This window comes from Myiozetetes cayanensis, unplaced genomic scaffold, assembly GCF_022539395.1.
Source record: "Myiozetetes cayanensis isolate MyiCay16 unplaced genomic scaffold, myiCay2020 scf5-8, whole genome shotgun sequence".
Taxonomy (NCBI): Eukaryota; Metazoa; Chordata; class Aves; order Passeriformes; family Tyrannidae; genus Myiozetetes; species Myiozetetes cayanensis.
In genome coordinates, this window is record NW_026087742.1 from 84,913,340 (window position 1) to 84,932,214 (window position 18,875).

Sequence of the window (18,875 nt, forward strand, 5' to 3'; positions counted from 1 at the left end):
ACGGATGGTATAATTATGGAATCAGTGAAAATAGTAATGGAGGGAACATAATAGAATGGCTTGCCCTGAAATGTAGACTTATTAAACAAGTCAGTGTTTTCAGCAACCTGTGATTTGTGATTCCCATAAAATTTCCAACAGAGGTACAGATCCTGAAGTTTACTGTGAATTCAGGCAGACTGACAATAAATTTGCTTTTCTTTCCAGATTTTCAGAACAGTGCTCTGTAATATATTTTCAGGTGCTATGTTCATCCTTAGATAAATAACTGGGGGTCTGACAAACCTCATAGATTTCTCTAGATATTTTATTAGTGTCCAATTGGTCACTATAAAAAGGGTGCTCTCATTCCTTTTTCTTTCCACAGATGCACATACCCGTCTGCCTTTCACTGCTCTCCTCACTTCTTTCTATGTAACTAGCCTACTGCTCCAAACTAGTCATCAAATTCCACTTATACATTGTCCTTCCTGAAATAGGTGTCTAAAATAGAAGGGATGAACTACTCCAGAAAGGTGCCTGTCTCTCTCTGTCTGCTAAAGGGGAGCCTTACAGGGCCAAGGTCAACCAGCTGTTTAACTCTTAGAAATTTAAATCTGTGTAGGAGAAGCCTTTCACCATCTATATGAATACTCTTCCTGTTTGGCTTCATGGTAGAGATTTCCAATTAAGCTATACTGGCTTCCATGAAGCTACCTTAACTCACAGGAGGGTGCCAGACCCCCTTGTTAGCTGTTCCCCCAATCACATGAAGAAAATAATTGTAACAGAATAATAATGCATCAAACTTTATTTTGCTTTCATTTGCAGCAATGTTACCTGCAAGATATCTTTCACAAATTTTTAAGCTTCTTCACACTGACAAGGCATATTTGCAAGGAGAGTAAAATTGAAGCATGGGGTGCTTGCAGTTGTAAGACATGTGCTCTTTTTTTCTTTGTGTAGGAATTACAACCGTGCTGACAATGACAACAATCAACACTCACCTGCGAGAGACTTTGCCTAAAATTCCATATGTTAAAGCCATTGACATGTATCTCATGGGCTGCTTTGTGTTTGTCTTCTTGGCCTTACTTGAATACGCCTTTGTCAACTACATTTTCTTTGGAAAAGGCCCTCAAAGGCAGAAGAAACTTGCAGAAAAAACAACAAAGGCAAACAATGATCGCTCAAGGTTTGAAGGCAGTCGGGTAGGTTTCTTTAATCTATATATATTCTCTCTATTCTTTTATTATGAAGACTGTCGTCATGAAATAAACCAAACAGGCTCCTTAAAAACATCACCAATCGCATTTTCTTTTTGTGGACAAACTTCAGCATTTTTGTTTTCAAGAACCGACATAGAAGAATATATTTAGGTATACAGACATGGAAGTGAGTATGATCTGTATGACAAGTAACTGTAAGAAGACAGTGGGACTGCAGCTACCTTGAAAATAAAGGCTCAGATCTACAAAGGCATTTATTTGTCTTAATCAAGTATAATCTAACTGTGATTTGAAGAACCTACATAAGGGAATCCAGGGTCGGAGCAGGCTTTTTCTCACTTCAGTTAGAGCAGATGCATTTACCATGGGAGAGAAGAGATAAAGAATTAGTTCTGCCATGCTAATTAATTGGCCAGCATAGTTTAATGTTGTGTATGGCATTGTCATCTGCTGCTATTTAAGACCAGCAGAAAAGTATAAGTCCTAGAGAAACTTTCGGATTGATTTGCAAAGCACAGTATTGGCAAGGTCTGTGCTGATTACCCTCCAGCCTATTATTTCCTTGCCTGAAGTATCACTTCATTCAGTGAATACTTTTTTTTTTTATCTTTGGAAGACAAATTCAAGGTATTCAATAGTCAATGACATTAACAAGCCATGTCAGTTTGAATAGAACTTTTTTTTTTTGACTAAAATGTTCCCAATGAGGCTTTTTTATTCAGTTCTGTTGGGTAAGACTGTTTTTTCTATCAGCTATAAATTAGAAGAGTTCACAGGGACTAAACTACTACCTGTTTATCAAAACCAGTATCATAAAAGTAATTTCAGGCTATATTTTTTCACCCTAATGATTCTCTCTGCTATAATAAATTTAATGCAGAACTACACCTAATTATCGGCACTCATATCTGTGAAAAAATTCTGAACCAATAAACACATTCTTTGTCCACTATATTATGAAACCAAATTCTCATCACAGTTGGCAGCACTGCTTAGAACTAAGATATAAGGAAGAATGTACTCCCTTTCCTGGAAAAATAAGTAGTCATTATAATAAAAAAATACAGATGGGGAAATAAAAGCGTATCAGATTTGAAAGCTATGGAGAAGATTTTAGCTGCAAGCAGGTAATGCAGATGTATGCACTAAGGTTCAGATCTCCTGGTGGAAACCATCTGGTGAATCTCATCCATTTAAATGATTTACATAATTCAGTACAAGACTTGTTAATGAACCCGATATCACTCCATGTCTGATGGCTCTTCTATACCTTGAGATCAATTCATCTATACTGTCTAAGTAATCATAACCTTAACTAATGAAAGTGTAGATTTTCATACCCAGTTCTTGGAACTTTTAAATGCTGGATCTGCTTATACTGTATATCAACCTTTTTTTTTTATTTTTTTTTTTTAACTTGCTTTTGACTTACAACCTTTTCTTTTGCTTCTGGACCATCCTAAGCAATAACATGAACTGTTCTGATTTTTCTGCTGGTTTGATATCAACCATGTGTGAATGAAAAATTTCTTCACAGAAACAGTTGTCAAAAATTGAAACAAGCTGCCCAGGAAAGTGCTTGAATCACCATCCCTGGAGATACTTAAAAGATGTGCAGATGTGGCACTTAGAGACATGGCTGTAGGGTGGCAGGGATCGGTGGGAGTCGGTCTCTTCTCTGACATGACAAGTGGCAGGATGAGAGCTAAGGCCTCAAGTTACACCAGGGGAGGATTAGATTGTATACTGAGGAAACATTTATTCAGAGAAAAGGGAGTCAGGCACTGGAACAGGCTGTCCCAGGAAGTGTTGGAATCGCCATCCCTGGAAGTTCAGAAGGTGTGTGGAAGTGGCCCTTGGGGACATGGTTCAGTGGTGAACATGGCAGTGCTGGGTTAAGGGTCAGACTCGATGACCTTAGGGGTCTTTATCAACCTAAGCAATTCTATGATTCTGTGAAATAAGGACACAAATTCAGTACACGAGAGTTGAAAGAAGAGTGTGTTACTTTGTCCCTTGGAGTCCCAGCTGCAAAAGGGAACTCTGTATGCTTTGTAGAATCATATGTACTCATACTGACTGTGACTACTGTTCAAATGACACAGGATAAAAAACGAGATATGGTCCCATTCTGTGTAGAAAACATTCTGTCCCTAGGCCTCAGCTGGTAAAGTGAACACAGCTTTGTTGCAGTTACTGGATTCAGTGCCTTTGGAGAAGCAGTGCCAGCATGCGACAGGAACAGACAGAAACATTAGGTAGAGCTAACCAGAAATCTTTGAAACAAAGCATAGACAGAAAATGCAGATTCAATGGATGTAGGATGTCAGATTTGAATTTCGCATTTCAGAAACACTGGCAAATGCGAAGCAGAGGCAATTGGTCAGAACAGGTAAGACATCCCATTGATTTCAGTATGAGCATCTCAGGGAAAATTCATCTGGCAGATCTACTTCAAACAGAGTTTACCAAGGCTTTGAGACACTGCAGTCCTGAATCAGGAAAATGAAAATGGTTTCCATGCTTCTGGATCATACCCATCATACACCATTCTGCACAGCTATGCATGGATGTAGCAGGATATCGTCATGCTAGAGATTTGAACACACTTCTATGGAAGACTATCTGAAAGCTCTACAACCTCGGTTCAGACCTCTTCAGGGTCAGTAAAGAGGGATTACCTTCCAGTCTCTCCTTTGGTGGCTCTTGCAAATCATTGAATCTGTTTGGAAAAACAGTTGCTTGCTTCTTGCTTTAAAGTTGGGACTCAGGTGCTGATGTTCTGGGAGAGGCTCACAGACTGGAGAGCATACTGCACAGTAAGAGAGGCTCAGAGACACAGATGAAGAGTACCTTGTGCAAGTTCGGTGAAATTATTGGGTTTGTGATTTCGGTGAGGCTTCAGGCTTCCATGGAGAGTAGTTCCATTCAGAAAGGGAAGGGTTCTAACCCTGGGAAATACTCAAAATCTCATGTGATTTGTGTCTGAGTGACATTTTTAAAGAAAGGGAGAATGCCTAAAAGCAGGCAGCCCTCTTTGCAGCTGTCACCGCTGTTTCATGGCTGTCAAAGTGTATGCTGTGCTGGAAAGAAGATTGTAAAGGGTTCAAATATAAAACTGGAAGAAGGCATTATTATTAGTTTATTTCTGACTGCTATTTTGGACTGATTTGTGTTGTTGTTTTATTTTAGCAATTGAATTTGCTTGTGCTTGAGCTCTCTGTCGCTGATTTAGAGTGCTAGCTCAGGGCATTGGAAAAACAAAGCAAAACATAAACCAAATCAAACCAAATGAAAAATCAAACAAACGTTAGTTCATTTATTTTCCACATCAGATATTGTATCTTGTGGGTGTAGTGACAGGACAACTCTGTGCTGCGTCAGGTCCAGCCTGAGTCAGGAGGGGCTGCGGTGCTGTGGAAATCACTTGTTTGTGTTGGGAGGCAGTACTAGCAGAGCAGAGGCAGCTCAATATATTTTCTGGTGCTCAGGCCCCGAGTTCAAGCTTTGCTCTTATGGTTTCCAAGACTAGGAGTGCTACTGAGGCAGTGTCTCTCTCTTGTGTTGGGCCAGGCTGAGATGGAGTTCGTTTCGCCATAGGAGCCCTCACAGTGCGGTGCTTTGCATTGGTTATAAACACTCCTCTTATAGCAGCAAAAGGGCTTTTCATGCTTTACTAGTCTTATTTCACTGTAAAGAAAGGGAGGTTTAGTAACAAAAATGTTCTAGACCACAAAACCCACAGATGTGGGTATGTTTGTGTTTTATTTGATAATTGCTTTGCAAAGCAGTTACTCTTCATGCTCAGTAACTCTCTCATGCATGCATTTGCATGGTCCTGTATCAGAGGTTACAGGTCTGAAAAACCACAACTGGCACAGCCACCCCCCATGTTGCTGCTGCTGCTGATATGGACGTGCCACACCACTGCCAGACTTTTAGGTAGTTCTCTCTGAGTTATTCCTGATACACTACACTAAGGCTTGCTGTGTTGAGGAGGGCTCCACCAGCTGCTCCTGCTGAGCTGTCTGTTGGATTCACTGCTCCCATTACGGTTTGCTGTCCAGCTCTGTCCACGTGTTAAAGCCAAAAAGCCAAATAGCCCCAGGTGTAAGAAAGAGCTCTTGAAGCATGGAGATGGCACAGCCAGTGTTCTCATGTTGCAGAGGTGACAAAGAAAAGCAGTGGGGAGAGGAAAACTCTGCCCTGTATTCTTGGGTGAAGCACTGATGAAGGTGGCATGATGACTGAAGCACGTCTGTCTAAACTGAACCTCTGGAAAAGGTTTCAGAAGATTCAGAGATGGTGATGAGATGAAATATGAGTGATCCTTTATGAATGACTCATCTGTGGATCAGCAGCTGACTACAAAGAAAATTTCACACTTAGCTGTCTCTTCTTTTAACTGCTTTTGGATCACATTTTATTTCAGATAATGCACTGTAAATAATATTCCTCACTGGAGTGTTCCAGCTTATCCCAGTAAACCATAATTACTGGAGACAAACATCGAATGCTGCCCTTTTTGTGTTTATAACCAGTTTTCATACATGTACCAGCTTTGGATCGAAAACTCTTTTTTGAAAACCTTGATAGTCTGCTTCATATATGAGTGTAAGCTCTTGGATAAAGGAAGAACTGAATTTTGATTTTTCATAAAATATTTCTTTGGACTACGATATTGATGCCGAAATTAAAGTCGTGGAGAAACTGTCAGAAAGGGTGATCTCTAAAAATGTTTTCCCTTGAAAATTGATCACCATTGTTGCGAATCAGTTCTGTTTCTCCTGCTTGTGCTGGCAGATCCAGGCTTCATTTTTAGCTCTCAAAACTTTCAGTTTTGATACATAAATTGTTCCTTTTAAGTAAGGCTCAGATACAGCCTAATTTACTACTAAACCATCATGAGAGAGCTCTAAGGCAATCCTGTTCTCACTTGTTTTTCACTCTTGTGATAGAGGCTACTGGTATAATCAGATGGTGAGCATGTGTTTTGGACATTGCTCCATCTGGGCCAATCCACAGAGGTTGTGATATGTTACGGTCCCCTGCTAAAAATAATGCTTCTTATTTCAAGCTGTGGCAATTTATGTTTTCAGTTTGGTGGGACAAAAATTGCAGCCCTAGAATATCAATCAGGAGGGTAACTATCACACAAGCTCATTCAAGTTTCAACCCCCCATGGCTGTCAGACATGTGGGAAGAGCTTCCACTGAAGAAAAATAATGCATAACCCTTTATAAAAAGGGCCTTCTCATCAGGCAGTGTCTGCATGTTTTTTTAGCTCTGGAGATTCCTGGCTCAAATCCCTGCTGTCGGCCAAGGCAGCAGATTCCCACCAGGCATTGCTGAAAATAGAGGCTCAGGCCACTTGCATCTACTTAGCACTTTTAAAGAATTGCTAATTGTAGCAACCCTTCTCATAGGTGGGATTTTTTTTCTGAAAATTAATATGTTGGCTGCTGTGGCAGAATTATCAGTCAGTTTAAACTGGGAAGTATGAGAATAGGAAAGCTGGCAGTATTCTCCTGTGCATCTTCATCTTTCCTGGATACTTTTTTCGATGCTGTTTTGAGCAGTGGGATATTTTTGAAACATGAGTGTGATGAGTAGATGCCAAATTTTGAAATATATCTGTCAAGGGTGATGAGCACAGTTCTTGTGGGAAGAACTTGTGGGAAGAATCCTGTAGCGTATGATGGGGATGTTCAGTGTGCACTGGGAGAATCATACATGTATTAATTTTGTTTTGCAGCCACTTAGCACAAGTATGAATCATTCAAATCCAGAGGCAGTAAGAAGGATTGTATGTGCAATTCACAGTACAGCCCAGAGACTGTAAGAGTCCAGACAATGTGAAATACAGGGCAAGGGAGGGCCATGCATTTATTTCCTTTTCTTCCTATGTTCTAATACATCAAGGTTAGACAGTGATAATAATATGGAAGTTCCTAATTAGTTTTCTTCTTCATACTTTCTTTGTTTTTCAAGATCTTTCCATACCCAGTTCTGCTGGGTATAGTGGGCTCACCTAGGCTGATAGAACATAATTATATTTTTCATTTTTTTGTCATTATTAAATAATAGCAACATATTTAAATGGTAGTGAGAGAAGTATAAATTTTTAGACTCAAGGAGAACTCTATAATTGTTGTTTTGCTTGCAGTTTTAAATTATTTTTAAAATATCCAAGGCATAACATGGTCAATGAATTTAGCTTTAAGCACAGATAACACTTGGGGCCTGATTGCATACTTTTCTACGTATTGTAAAGCCATTTATGCATAAGTAAAGATCATGAAAACCGCTATCACATAGTTTACCCCTTGCAAAACCACTGACGCTTGCACCAAAGCCAATCAGGTGGGAATCAGGTAGCTGGAGCCTAGATTACAATTTATACCAAAAATAATTTCCTTTTTATTATAATTTCAAGTGGAAATCTATTTTGTAGGATAATGATCAAGGAAAACCAGTTGATGTAATCTCTTGGATTTCATCCCAAAGCTTTTGATACCGGCTCTCACAGTATCCTTCTGGACAAAATGTCCATCATTCAGCTGGATAAACACATCATGCATTGGGTGAGCAATTGGCTCGCAGATTGGACACAAAGGGGTGAATGGGGTTACTTCAGGCAGACGACCGGTCACTAGTGGGGTTCCACAGTGCTCCATCCACAGACCAGTGCTCTTGGACACAGTACTGGAAGGGATACTGAGTTTGCAGATGATACAAAGTTGGTAGGGTACAAAATTGACTCTGTCCAAGGCAGAGAAGACTACGAAGGACATTGAGGGGAAACAGCTGAGGTCACTTGGTCTGCTCAGCCTGGAGGAGTCTGAGGGGAGACCTCATCGTGGTCTACAGCTTCCTCTGTAGAGGGGCAAGCACTGATCTATTTTCTCTCTTGACCAGTGACAGGATCCAAGGTAGTGGCCTGAAGCTGTGTCAAGGGAGGTTTAAGTTGGATATTGGGAAAATGTTTTTCATCCAAAGAGTGGTTGGGCAGTGGAACAAGCTTCCCAGGGAAGTGGTCACAGCACCAAGCTTGTGTGAGTTCAAGAAGTGTTTGGACAGTGCTCTCAGGCACACTTGAGGCTGTCCTGTGCAGTACCAGGAGTGTGATGATGCTTGTGGGTCCCTTCTAACTTAGAATATTCTGTGATTGTCTATGTACTTGAGTACTAATTTTGTTGTAAAATAATTTAAGACTAACTACAGAGACAGCTTTTCATGATGTTATTTGCACTTATATTGCACATGATGGGAAGTGTTTACATGGTATTTAAAAATTTGAGATTCTTGAACTACTAAACATACCGATGGGTTTTGAGCACAACGTTTCCTCTTTTTGTGTAGTAGAGTGAAAGACTTATGAGGAAGAAGAGATTTTATTGTAACATACTCCTGAAAATTTATGGAATATTAAACAGAGATCTAAATGAACTTGAAACAATTCAGACACTAGCTAGTAATAAATCAAGCCTTACTGTAGTTTCCTGACCCTAGTAAAGTGTGTTCGAAATTGGCATTAAAGCTGAAGTTTTCCAATCATCTTGACTGGAGAAAGGTATTCAACAGCAGCTGTTGTATTTTATTTCTTAAAAACAGAATACCTAACATCTAAATAAGCCTGGATCTTGGGTATAATTAAGAATTCAGGACTTTCCAGATGTTAAAGGGCATTAAAATTTTAGATCTGTAACATGCAATCTGATTAGTGATGCGATGTTCCTCCAAGGGCGAGGACCTGGTTCTTTGTGAATGTTATCTAAATTCTCCTCTGTCTGACTCCAGTTAGGTGGGTTACAGTCATTTTTGTGTAATGACATTAGAGTGCTGGAGTCTTCAAATTTTTCATTTGTACTGTAATACGTATGAAATACGTATACATATTACATATACGAATACAGTTCAGAAACGGTGAACATTCAGAAGTGAATCTGCTTGTCAGCCTCCAAATGGAATTATGTGAGATTTAGTCACTTCACTCTGGTACAGGAGCTGTAGTTGTTCAGAGGTGAGAGGGATGGCATTTGATTAAAATTGATTCTGAAATAAGAGCACTAGTTTTGCATATTTATATCCATGCTGATTCAGCAGGGAATTAATTAATGTTTTGGTACTCAGCTGTTTTCATCTGTTTTGATGAGCTCGCTGGGAAACACTCCATGGAAACAACCAGCCCTTGCTTGTGTTGGGGAGGACATGTGAGAACCAACAAGAGACCACAGTGGGGAAATGGGAAGGAATGGCTTCAGGTGGAGCTACAGTGGGCAGAAAGAGGGCTAGAAGAAGAATGGAAGCCCAAGGTTGGCAGATAAGTCAAAAAAAGAGAAATATTTTGGTTAAAGAAGGATGGTAAGGAGTGAGAGGAAATTGTCCAAATCCACAATGTAATTTCTGGAGTTTATAAGAGCGTTTGAGAGTAAAGCCTGTGTTAACATTTTGGAGAGAATTTCCAATGCACAGTGATATTTTTGAGCCAGGTGATAAAATTATATTCCAAGGAATAAAACTAAAGTTTTATCAAAGACATTGGCCTGGTTTTTCATGTGTAGCCATGACTGACTGTAATCCCTTCAGCTACTTTTCTTAATATATATACCCGGGGTAACATTTTCCCTGGAGCCACTGAGCAACACTCATGTTCACTCATAGAGGATTTTGCCTTCCCCGTATATTGAGGCAAACGTGAGTCGACTTGCACAGGATACCCTGCCATTATCGGTTTGCTTCTTTATTCGTTGAGAGAGCTTGTGTACCTTTGTCAAAGTAATTTAAATCATTGCTTAAATCATTCAGAAGTCATGTTTATGTGCAAATACTTTTTAACATGCTGCATGCATTAAGTATTCATACTTCAAGACATCACCTTAAGATTGTCACAAAGTATTAGCATATAGTGCTCTAATGTTGTTGAGGTCTTAGGTGATATATCCAAAACCTTTGAATGAATCAATTTGAGGGAATAAATATCAAGAGTATCTGTGGACTAGAGCTTGATTTACTTTCTGCAGATCCCTTCTTCTCTCCATCTGCTCCTTCCTTCTATTTGATATGCAAGCCCATTGCTCCATTAACAAAGAGAGGCATTTCAAAAGTATGTTTCCAAATATGTTTCATTTGAAATTTTGAGAAAATATATGCTATCATGGAGCTTCTGAGGACATAATGGCATGTTCAGACAAAGAATTTACACAAACATTGCCACTTTCTTGAGCACCTTTCTGGTTTGATTTCTAGATGCAGTGACAAGCAGTGAAAAGTGGCAGCATCATTGGCATATCAAAGGCAGAAGCTATGTTAGGGTGGCATGTAAAGTTGGGAGATGAGGTGAAGAAGGCTATGCAATCCAAGGAAATAAGTGGAATAAAATTAATACCTTGGGCAGGAGAAGCGTGAATACATAAGTGTACCCTCCATAATACAAGCTTTCAGCTGAGAGCTCACAACAGTCCAGGCTCGGTGTAGAAGGACAAAGTACCCATGGATGGGCTGATGCCTGTGTGTAAGTAGTGGTAGACAGAATGAGAAGAGATCAGGAAGTCCTAAGGGAAAGAGCAGCTGACATCTGTGGTGGTGGAAGGAAAGGGAGCAGAGACCTGCAAGGGGAAGGCAGGGCTCTCAGGGTAAAGCCCAGCAAAATGGTCGCTGCTATGGCATTTTTAGTAAGCTGAAGGACATTTCTGAAAGCCTAGGAGGAGGTGGGAAGGGAGATGACATGTGATGCCACAGGGGTCTGGGTGAGAGATTTAGTTTTAAGTTTCATGAGGAATATGGAGATTGTGGAGATATTTTATGCATTCTTGATCATAATTTTTCCACTTTGTGGGAAAAAAATAACAGAGGAAACTGAATATTTTTTTTTCAGAGACTACCTTAAGCAGTGATGATATCCATGGCTGTATTTTACACTTGTGTTTATTCCCTGGTTACAGATCCTGCTCAACAGTATGAACTCCTTTCTACAAACCTCAGGCTCTTACTTTTGTACCCAAAGGGTTTCTGCCATGGAGAAAATAAATTCTTCTTAATCACCACTGAGGCTCCTCCACCAAAGTATTTTGGTTCATGTTACCTATTTTTGTTTATAGGCACTCATCAGCATAATGTACCATGGCCGACAGCAGCAGGATTTTTAGACACCTTAGGATTTTTTTTTCTACCTGCTTGTATATCACTCATAGCATTTCATATTCTATTTCCATTTGCCAGCAGTTTGGCAAAGCATCACTTATATACCATCATAAATGTCTTCCCTGAGAAGAGAGAAGCCAAAGCATCAATAATTGATGAAAGAAATATCCATTTCACAGAATTTTAACAAGACTGAAAAAAGTTAAATGCATATGGACAGACACATAACTATTCATACTTTTAATGCATCACACAAAGCTTGCAAAGGACGTGGTATCAGATGACTGTGCAAACTTCAAAAGGCCCTGACAATAGTCTGTTTTTACAACCACTTTTAAACAGATGCTTCCAGGATGAAATGTTCAAGTGCTACACAGTTAACACAGCGAGATCATGTGGCAGGTTAGAAAAATCTATTAATTGCAGGATGAATTGTGGATGAATAAATTGAATATGTAAAACTGGAAATTATCATGTATTCCCTGATTCATTGTCTATTTCTGACATGGAGAACTAAATTCTCTCTAACAGAGCCACACGTGCGTTAACTGTACGTAAAAGTACCCAGCACAGAGCCTTTATTTTACCTTCAGCCATCATTTTCCTTGCCCCAAAACTTGCAGAAAAGTTGGAGCTGATTCCTGCATCAGTTGCTTTGTCTGCACATCCTCCAGCATGCAGGGCATGGAGCACAGGTGATGTACTGCCCCACCACTGAAGCTACTGAGTACTGACTAAGACAGCATTGCTTGGAACTTCTCATCAGTGCCACTCATGGGAACTGGAAGTTTTTATGAATTGAAGGAGCCGTGCCCAACTCTGTGCTGCTCCTCTTTGGCTACTCAGGAGGACTGGAGAGTCTGGTCCAGAGTTTGTTAAAGACTAAGTTATCAGAACCTTCTTCTTAATTCTGAAAATGGCATTGCTCATCTGTACTTACTGTACTTACTGTCTCTGGGATATGGAGGTGGAAGGGAAGAACGCCACCTATTTCCTCAGTTCAGCAGCCTTCTTCTATGTCTAAGTTCATTGCTTTTCAAGATCACTCACACAGAAAATGTAACCAGAAAATGGTTGGGCTTGCCAGCTATGTTTTTGTACTGGATTTTTGGTAAAATTGTTTGTAAAAGTATTTAACTACTTGCCTAATTTTAAGAAGATGGATAGTACCATTTTTTCTAAGATTATCGCATGCTTAAAATTAATACATTATTTTGTAAAACATGTATAGATTTGGAGGTTTGCATACACACACATTGTGCTGATCGATGTCAAGCCTTTTGAAAGAATTTATATATCTATTTTTGCCTCCTAGGTGGATACCCATGGAAACATTCTGCTAACATCACTTGAAATTCACAACGAGGTGGCAAGCAATGAGGTCACCACCAGCGTTACGGAAGCCCGAAATTCAACTATATCCTTTGACAACTCAGGAATCCAATACAGAAAACAAAGCTCACATCGTGAAAGCTTTGGAAGGCGTCCTTCAGAAAGAACAGGCTCTCATAGCAAGAGGGGCCATTTACGAAGAAGGTCTTCGCAACTGAAAATAAAAATCCCTGATCTAACGGATGTGAATGCCATCGACAGATGGTCAAGAATGGTGTTTCCATTCACATTTTCTCTTTTCAACTTAATTTACTGGCTATACTATGTTAACTGAATGACTGAGTTTTTTTAAAGGACTTCAGTTATAACAAGTGAAGTACTACTTGCCTGCAGAGTTTATATATATATTTATATATATTTATATATAAAAAAATATATATATGAACTTTTACTATGTAGACCATATTCATGTATGTGTGAATACATGTAGCAAAGAATTGTGTGTACTTTAAAGCACATACTGCAAAGCAAAAGTATATGTATGCACACACACATGAACACATTCATTCTGAGGTTATGGACACTTCAACATAGAATGCACTTCAGAGGACCTTTTTAAATCAAAAGGCAGGTGTTGTCAAACACCTTTGACAACAAGCCTTGAGAAAGCGTTGTATATCATCACTACAAAACTTTGATTGTCATAGAAATTTTCAAACAGCTGTAATCATGTATAAAGTCAGTATTTAGTAACATCATTTGTAAATGCTGCCATACACACTAATCATAAAGCAGTAGAGTTACACTGGTAAGTTTAAAATAAGTTATTTATATTGCAGATCCATCAACTATGATTTCATCATTCCAGATTTATTTTTCTTAGCTAAAATTTCTTGAGTTCATATATATCATAATGTATTTTTTCCCAGTTCTGAATGGGTATCATTTTTAGTGATCTCTGGCTTTCTCTTCTGCAGTAAGCAAGCTGATCATGGGAGTGTTGTAGGTCTTTGGAGACATATACAGGTTTATAATGTTTCAAACAAGCATTTTAAGTGTCCATCAACAGTGAAATGAATCTTCTGTAAGTACTGTAAATGTACAGCATTTTTTCCTTCCCTTAGACTGGTTCCAGCTGCCATGTCATTTTGAAAGAGAACAGCACATTTTTAGTATAATTTAGCTGAGAATTCAACTACTATCAATGTGTTCTACATCTGCTATAGATTTAAAGATTGTTATTCCAGTGAAAGTGTAGAAGATGTCTCAGGTTATTTATTTCAACATGAAATCATCTAGCTGTAGCCTTTTTTAAACAAGCATTCATATTATTTAACATTCTTATAACATTGTATGTTAATGTAAAATATATTTGCATAATATGCATATAAGTATATTTTGTCAATATTTTTCTTCCTTGTGCTTGCTATTGTGACCGCATGTTATGCCATATTTTTGTTTCTGTGATGTTATAACTTTTTATTCTCTAGAGTTAAGCAAATAGAGCACTTCCGATACTTTGATTTGGTAATGGAGCACTTTCATAATTTATTTATATACTGCAAGTATATACACCCACACTTACCAAGGTAGTGTGCTGCCATCACAGATCACAGGAGTATGGTTTTTTTCAGCATTAACTATGTTCTAATACATCCTTCATGTGAATGTGACCCCTTTGGTTTTCATCACAATTTGTTCCCTCACAGGGATTCCAACTTTTTTCAGTCTAGTAGATTGTAGTTGTCAAGGTATGCCGATTTCAGATCTGTAAACTTAATCTGTTATTTATCAGAACTAAACCTTTCTAAAGAAGAGAAGATATATTTTTTGTAAACAGTTTCTATCATGTACATTCTCAAATAACAAGAAATACAGTAGCATAAATAGAACCAAAAGAACACAATACAGGCTTAGCCCTGCCAGTTCTCTGTGTCTGGAATTCCTCTGGACATCGATGGGATATTTTGACAGATAGAGAGGTTTGGATCATAGTTAGAGACTTCTATGGGAGAAAATATGTGAGGATAAGCATCTAGCAAAAACACCAAAAAGGGATGAAACTGAAAAGGCTGCCTTGGCTCTGTAATGACCCATGTTCTCACTAGTACTTAATTTATCTGCGAGTAGAGCAATGATACTTGTGTTGCTGCCTTTACAGTCCATTACTGTTCCCTCCCGTATTTGCAGCTGAACTGTGAAACTTTGCTCTGGACTGAAATTCAGCACAGATAAACCTGGTTTGCAAAGCCTGCGTTTCAGTTCCACCCTGGGAGCATGACTGGGCTCCCCACAGTTGCCTTGCAATGAAGCTGCCGTGCGATCCCCACCTGGGAGTGGTCACTTTAACCCCAGCAGCTGGCGTGGGCAGGATCAGCGCCGCAGTCCTGCTGCATCCTTGGCAGTGGTGCAAAGTGACTGGAACTGCAGTTTTTAAGCACTGTATCTGCAGACAAATATACAATATGAAGAGCCTCAAAGGAACCTGTATAGCTGGAGCAGAAAAACTTGTTGTTTAAAAGCTCCTCAGTATTAAGTCCCATTGGTAAACCATAATGTATTGTAAGCTCTCTAATAGCTCTTCAAACTGTGAATTGATTATAGAGACCATTGTCAACATTGTAATCAAAGTAACTAGCAATTAACACCCTCCCAAAGTACATATTAGATAGAATTGTTGAAAAACCTTCCCCAGTGTTTATCTTAATAGCAAAATATATTTAAAGAAAACCATCTGATTTTAATAAAAATTATAAATAGTAGGCTTTGCTTTAGAAAAATTGCCCTACTGAAATGATCTCCCAGCAAGTCTTCCAGTAAGTGTCCTAAATAACTATGCTGAAAACAGGATTCAAGAAGAGAGTGGTCCTGCCCTCATGATTTAATGACCATTCTCTCTTTTATTCAAGCCCCAGCTCCTACAATCATGTGATCAGGCAGAAATCTTCAATAGAAAGTGGTTTTGGTTTTTTTTTAGTTGTGATAGAAATGTATACTTCAAATCCCACTGAAATCAGTTGTTCAGTGGCTTCAACCAGAATTTCCAAGCATATGGAAAATTACTGTTTGGCCAGAGCAAAGAGACAATGTGGATTTTTCAGGACCCTGTATGGGCAAGAGAACTGAGTCTCTGAGGACTCTCTTTCTCTTTCTCTCTCTCTTACCCTTTGCACAACTGGAGGGCAGGATGTTACTACAGCCCCTTTCAGAGACTGCACTCCCCACCGTGTCTTTTGTTGCAAAAAGTGGGCAGTCGCACGTTTCAGCTTTTTCACAAGATTTCGCGTTCATTGGTTTGGTTGAGTTCCATGGGACACAAACAGCTTTAACCTTGAACAGATCCAAGTCTTGGTTTGACTTGAAAAAGCCAGGAGAATCTTACTTAAGGTTAGCACTTCCTCTTACACACACATTTTTGTGCCTTTTTTTGCCAATTCCCTTCCTTCAGCCCCAAAATGACTTCGTACACACACACACGCACACATACACACACACACACATAGGTGTTAAGAACAGCGTTTGCCTTGACCTCCCATTTTCTGGCTTTTATCCCTGTGTGCTAGCTGCAGTATATTATTTTAACCATACATGGCTTTAAGACTAAAAATGGTAATTTTAATCAAATCACACCAGAGTTATGTCTTTCATAGCTAATTAACTACTTTGTAACTTAACACTACTATAAATAACATTTGCACATCATTTGTTTGTAAAAGGCTTTAAAACAAAAAAAAAGAAAAGTGGAACTATTATCTGTTATAGCCCAAAGGGTCAATAAACAGTAGAAATTTCATCCCATTGTAAAGATAAGCTAAAACCCAGTCCTTTTTGCTTAAGGCACATCTATGTATTTTTGGTATTCTTCAGCAGTGAAAAAAAAAGGAATAGTAAAATGAAATGATGAAGAGATGCTTTATGAAAATATTGATGAATGAATATTAATTTATTAAAAAGGATTTAATGATTTTTTGTGCTTCTTTTTTCTGGGGATGGAGGGAGTGTAATGACTGTTTAGCTAAATTTTAATATTTAATTGCATGTTAAATATCAGGTAATGGTTAGTCTTACACATTTTATAGGAAAAAAAGAAAGAATTTTCTTATTGCTACACATGCAGCAGAAGATATTTTAAACATTAAATGACTATATTTCCTGATGTTTTATACAGTAGATCAAGGAAGAGGGAAAAACTGCATCCCCTGACTTAGCAAGATTCTCAATTGCAAACCAATCTGTCTTCAAGCTGGGACATTGCCAGTTAAGAGCAGAAATTTGTTCTGTGCTTTATATGAAAAAGCCCTTCTTTTGTTTCCTCCTGGCCCAGGAGGCAAAAAAGTTTTTGATAACAAAACAAGACAGTGGTTTTTTATTTGTTTCAGTAATTGAATAATAAATATTTAAAAACCAAACATGATACTTTCTCATGCTATGCTAATTGTATCAAGACTGTTAATTGTGTTCATTACACTTCTTATTTATAAATATTAGTAAGTTATTTTTCAGGAGTCAGGATACAGACAAGATTCCAAGAGGGGATTTTAAAGACACCTTGTCATCAGTTCTACAACCCCTTCTCCCAAAATAAAAAAATACCTGGAAAATTTGGAAAGTAGTAACAAGCTGTCACATGCTTTCTTAAATCTCATAGTAACTAATGATATGTGTCACAGCTTTTAGGAGTAGATAAAATATTCAGCACCATAGATGTAATGGCCTTTGAAAGCTCCTCTGATTTCAGCACATTTCTGCTCATTTTTAGCAGTGCTTCCTGGATTGTAAGTAATTTCTATGATCTATTTTTTCCAGTCCAACCTGCATTGTAGGTACAAAAAATTAACAATGTAACAAAATCAATTTTCTGATTGGAAATATATGATAAGAGATGCATTTCTTTGTGTATTTTAGAGATGATGTATAGATAAAAATTGATTGATTGCTTAAGTACTACTCATTACATCAAGGGAGTTCAGTTTCTAGTGGAAATGATTGGTTCTTTTCCCCAAATAGTTATGGTCCTGTTAATATCAAGACTATTTCCACAGATCTTGGTTTTATGGTCATAACTCCTACAACAGCAAGTGCCCCCTGCTAATAGAGGTACAGCAGATAGTTGAAAACTAGACAAGAAGCAATGGAAATCCTAAGGCTTCTATGAACTGGTTTTGAACAAAGAATCTCTCATAGATGCCTTCCAACCCCTCCAGATACAGGGTCTAAGCTTTTCAAAAATTATTTCAGATTTTGGATGTTTAATTTATGTGTTTCTTATAGATTGTGAGAGCCTGACTTGTGTACTCAGATGTACACCTTCTGAAAATCAAACCCTTTGGCAGCTTACCCAACAAGCAGCATCACTAGTCATACTTGAAAAATAAATCCACGTGGATATGACATGTAATAGTACAAAAACAAGAAACAACTGCCTGTAAAATCAGCCAGAGTTTAAATCTTTGCCTAATTAACTGAACTTCAGGTAATGCTTAAGTAAGCACAATATTTGTTTGGACGATATCCTTTGCCTTTGCAACGTTTTGTGTGGTATGTCTTTTTCCAGCACTGCAGCCTAATATATATTAGCAAGTTGTGTTCTTCCATGGAAACAAGGGAAAACCTAGAAGGTGGTGCGTGCACTGACATACCTCCAGTGAGGCAGAGGAAGAGCACCTCTCTGAGTTTTCTCTAGACAGCTTCCCAAAATCACTCTGACCCTAGCTCTGAATACCTCCTTGGAAGCACCAATCTCTCTCCTTTAACTCCAGAGGGAGCCTTAGGCTAAACTCTGAATTATCCCCCAGCTTATCACCAGCAGTTGAGTTCTTTCAGCTGTTACTGCTCCTGCTGCAAAAACCTGGAGATAAAGTAGCTGTTATCCTGGCTGTCAGAAGGCACATGGGCAAACAGTATGTGTACTTGGGGCTGTGATACATCATGGCAATCTTTAGGTTATTTGTTCTAATATTGTATTTAAATGTATTTCACTTTATGTTCTAGCCTTCAAGAGTTAGTGCAGTTGTCTCCAGGTGCTGATGCTCTTTATATGAATGTAGTTGGGAGTCTGGGACAGAGCATGGGGAGCTTTTCTAAATCCTTTAAATCCGTTCAGGAGTACTCTCTTGGGCATTTCTTCCATCCTTCATCTGCATCACCTTCATCTGATCAGAGTTTACATTATCCCTTCACTAGGTTAATCAC

General features: G+C 38.6%; 1 protein-coding gene across 1 annotated transcript in view; it reads left to right on the top strand.

Moving 5' to 3' along the window:
• Window positions 1-17,097, top strand: part of GABRB3 (gamma-aminobutyric acid type A receptor subunit beta3) — a 114,811-nt gene extending 97,714 nt beyond the window's left edge. Inside the window, exons 8-9 of the mRNA XM_050334197.1 lie at window positions 946-1,190; window positions 12,667-17,097. Of these exons, the coding sequence (XP_050190154.1) occupies window positions 946-1,190; window positions 12,667-13,017 (596 nt within the window). The 3' untranslated portion in view covers window positions 13,018-17,097. The remainder of the gene's footprint in view (window positions 1-945; window positions 1,191-12,666) is intronic.
• The last annotated feature ends 1,778 nt before the right edge of the window (window positions 17,098-18,875 follow it).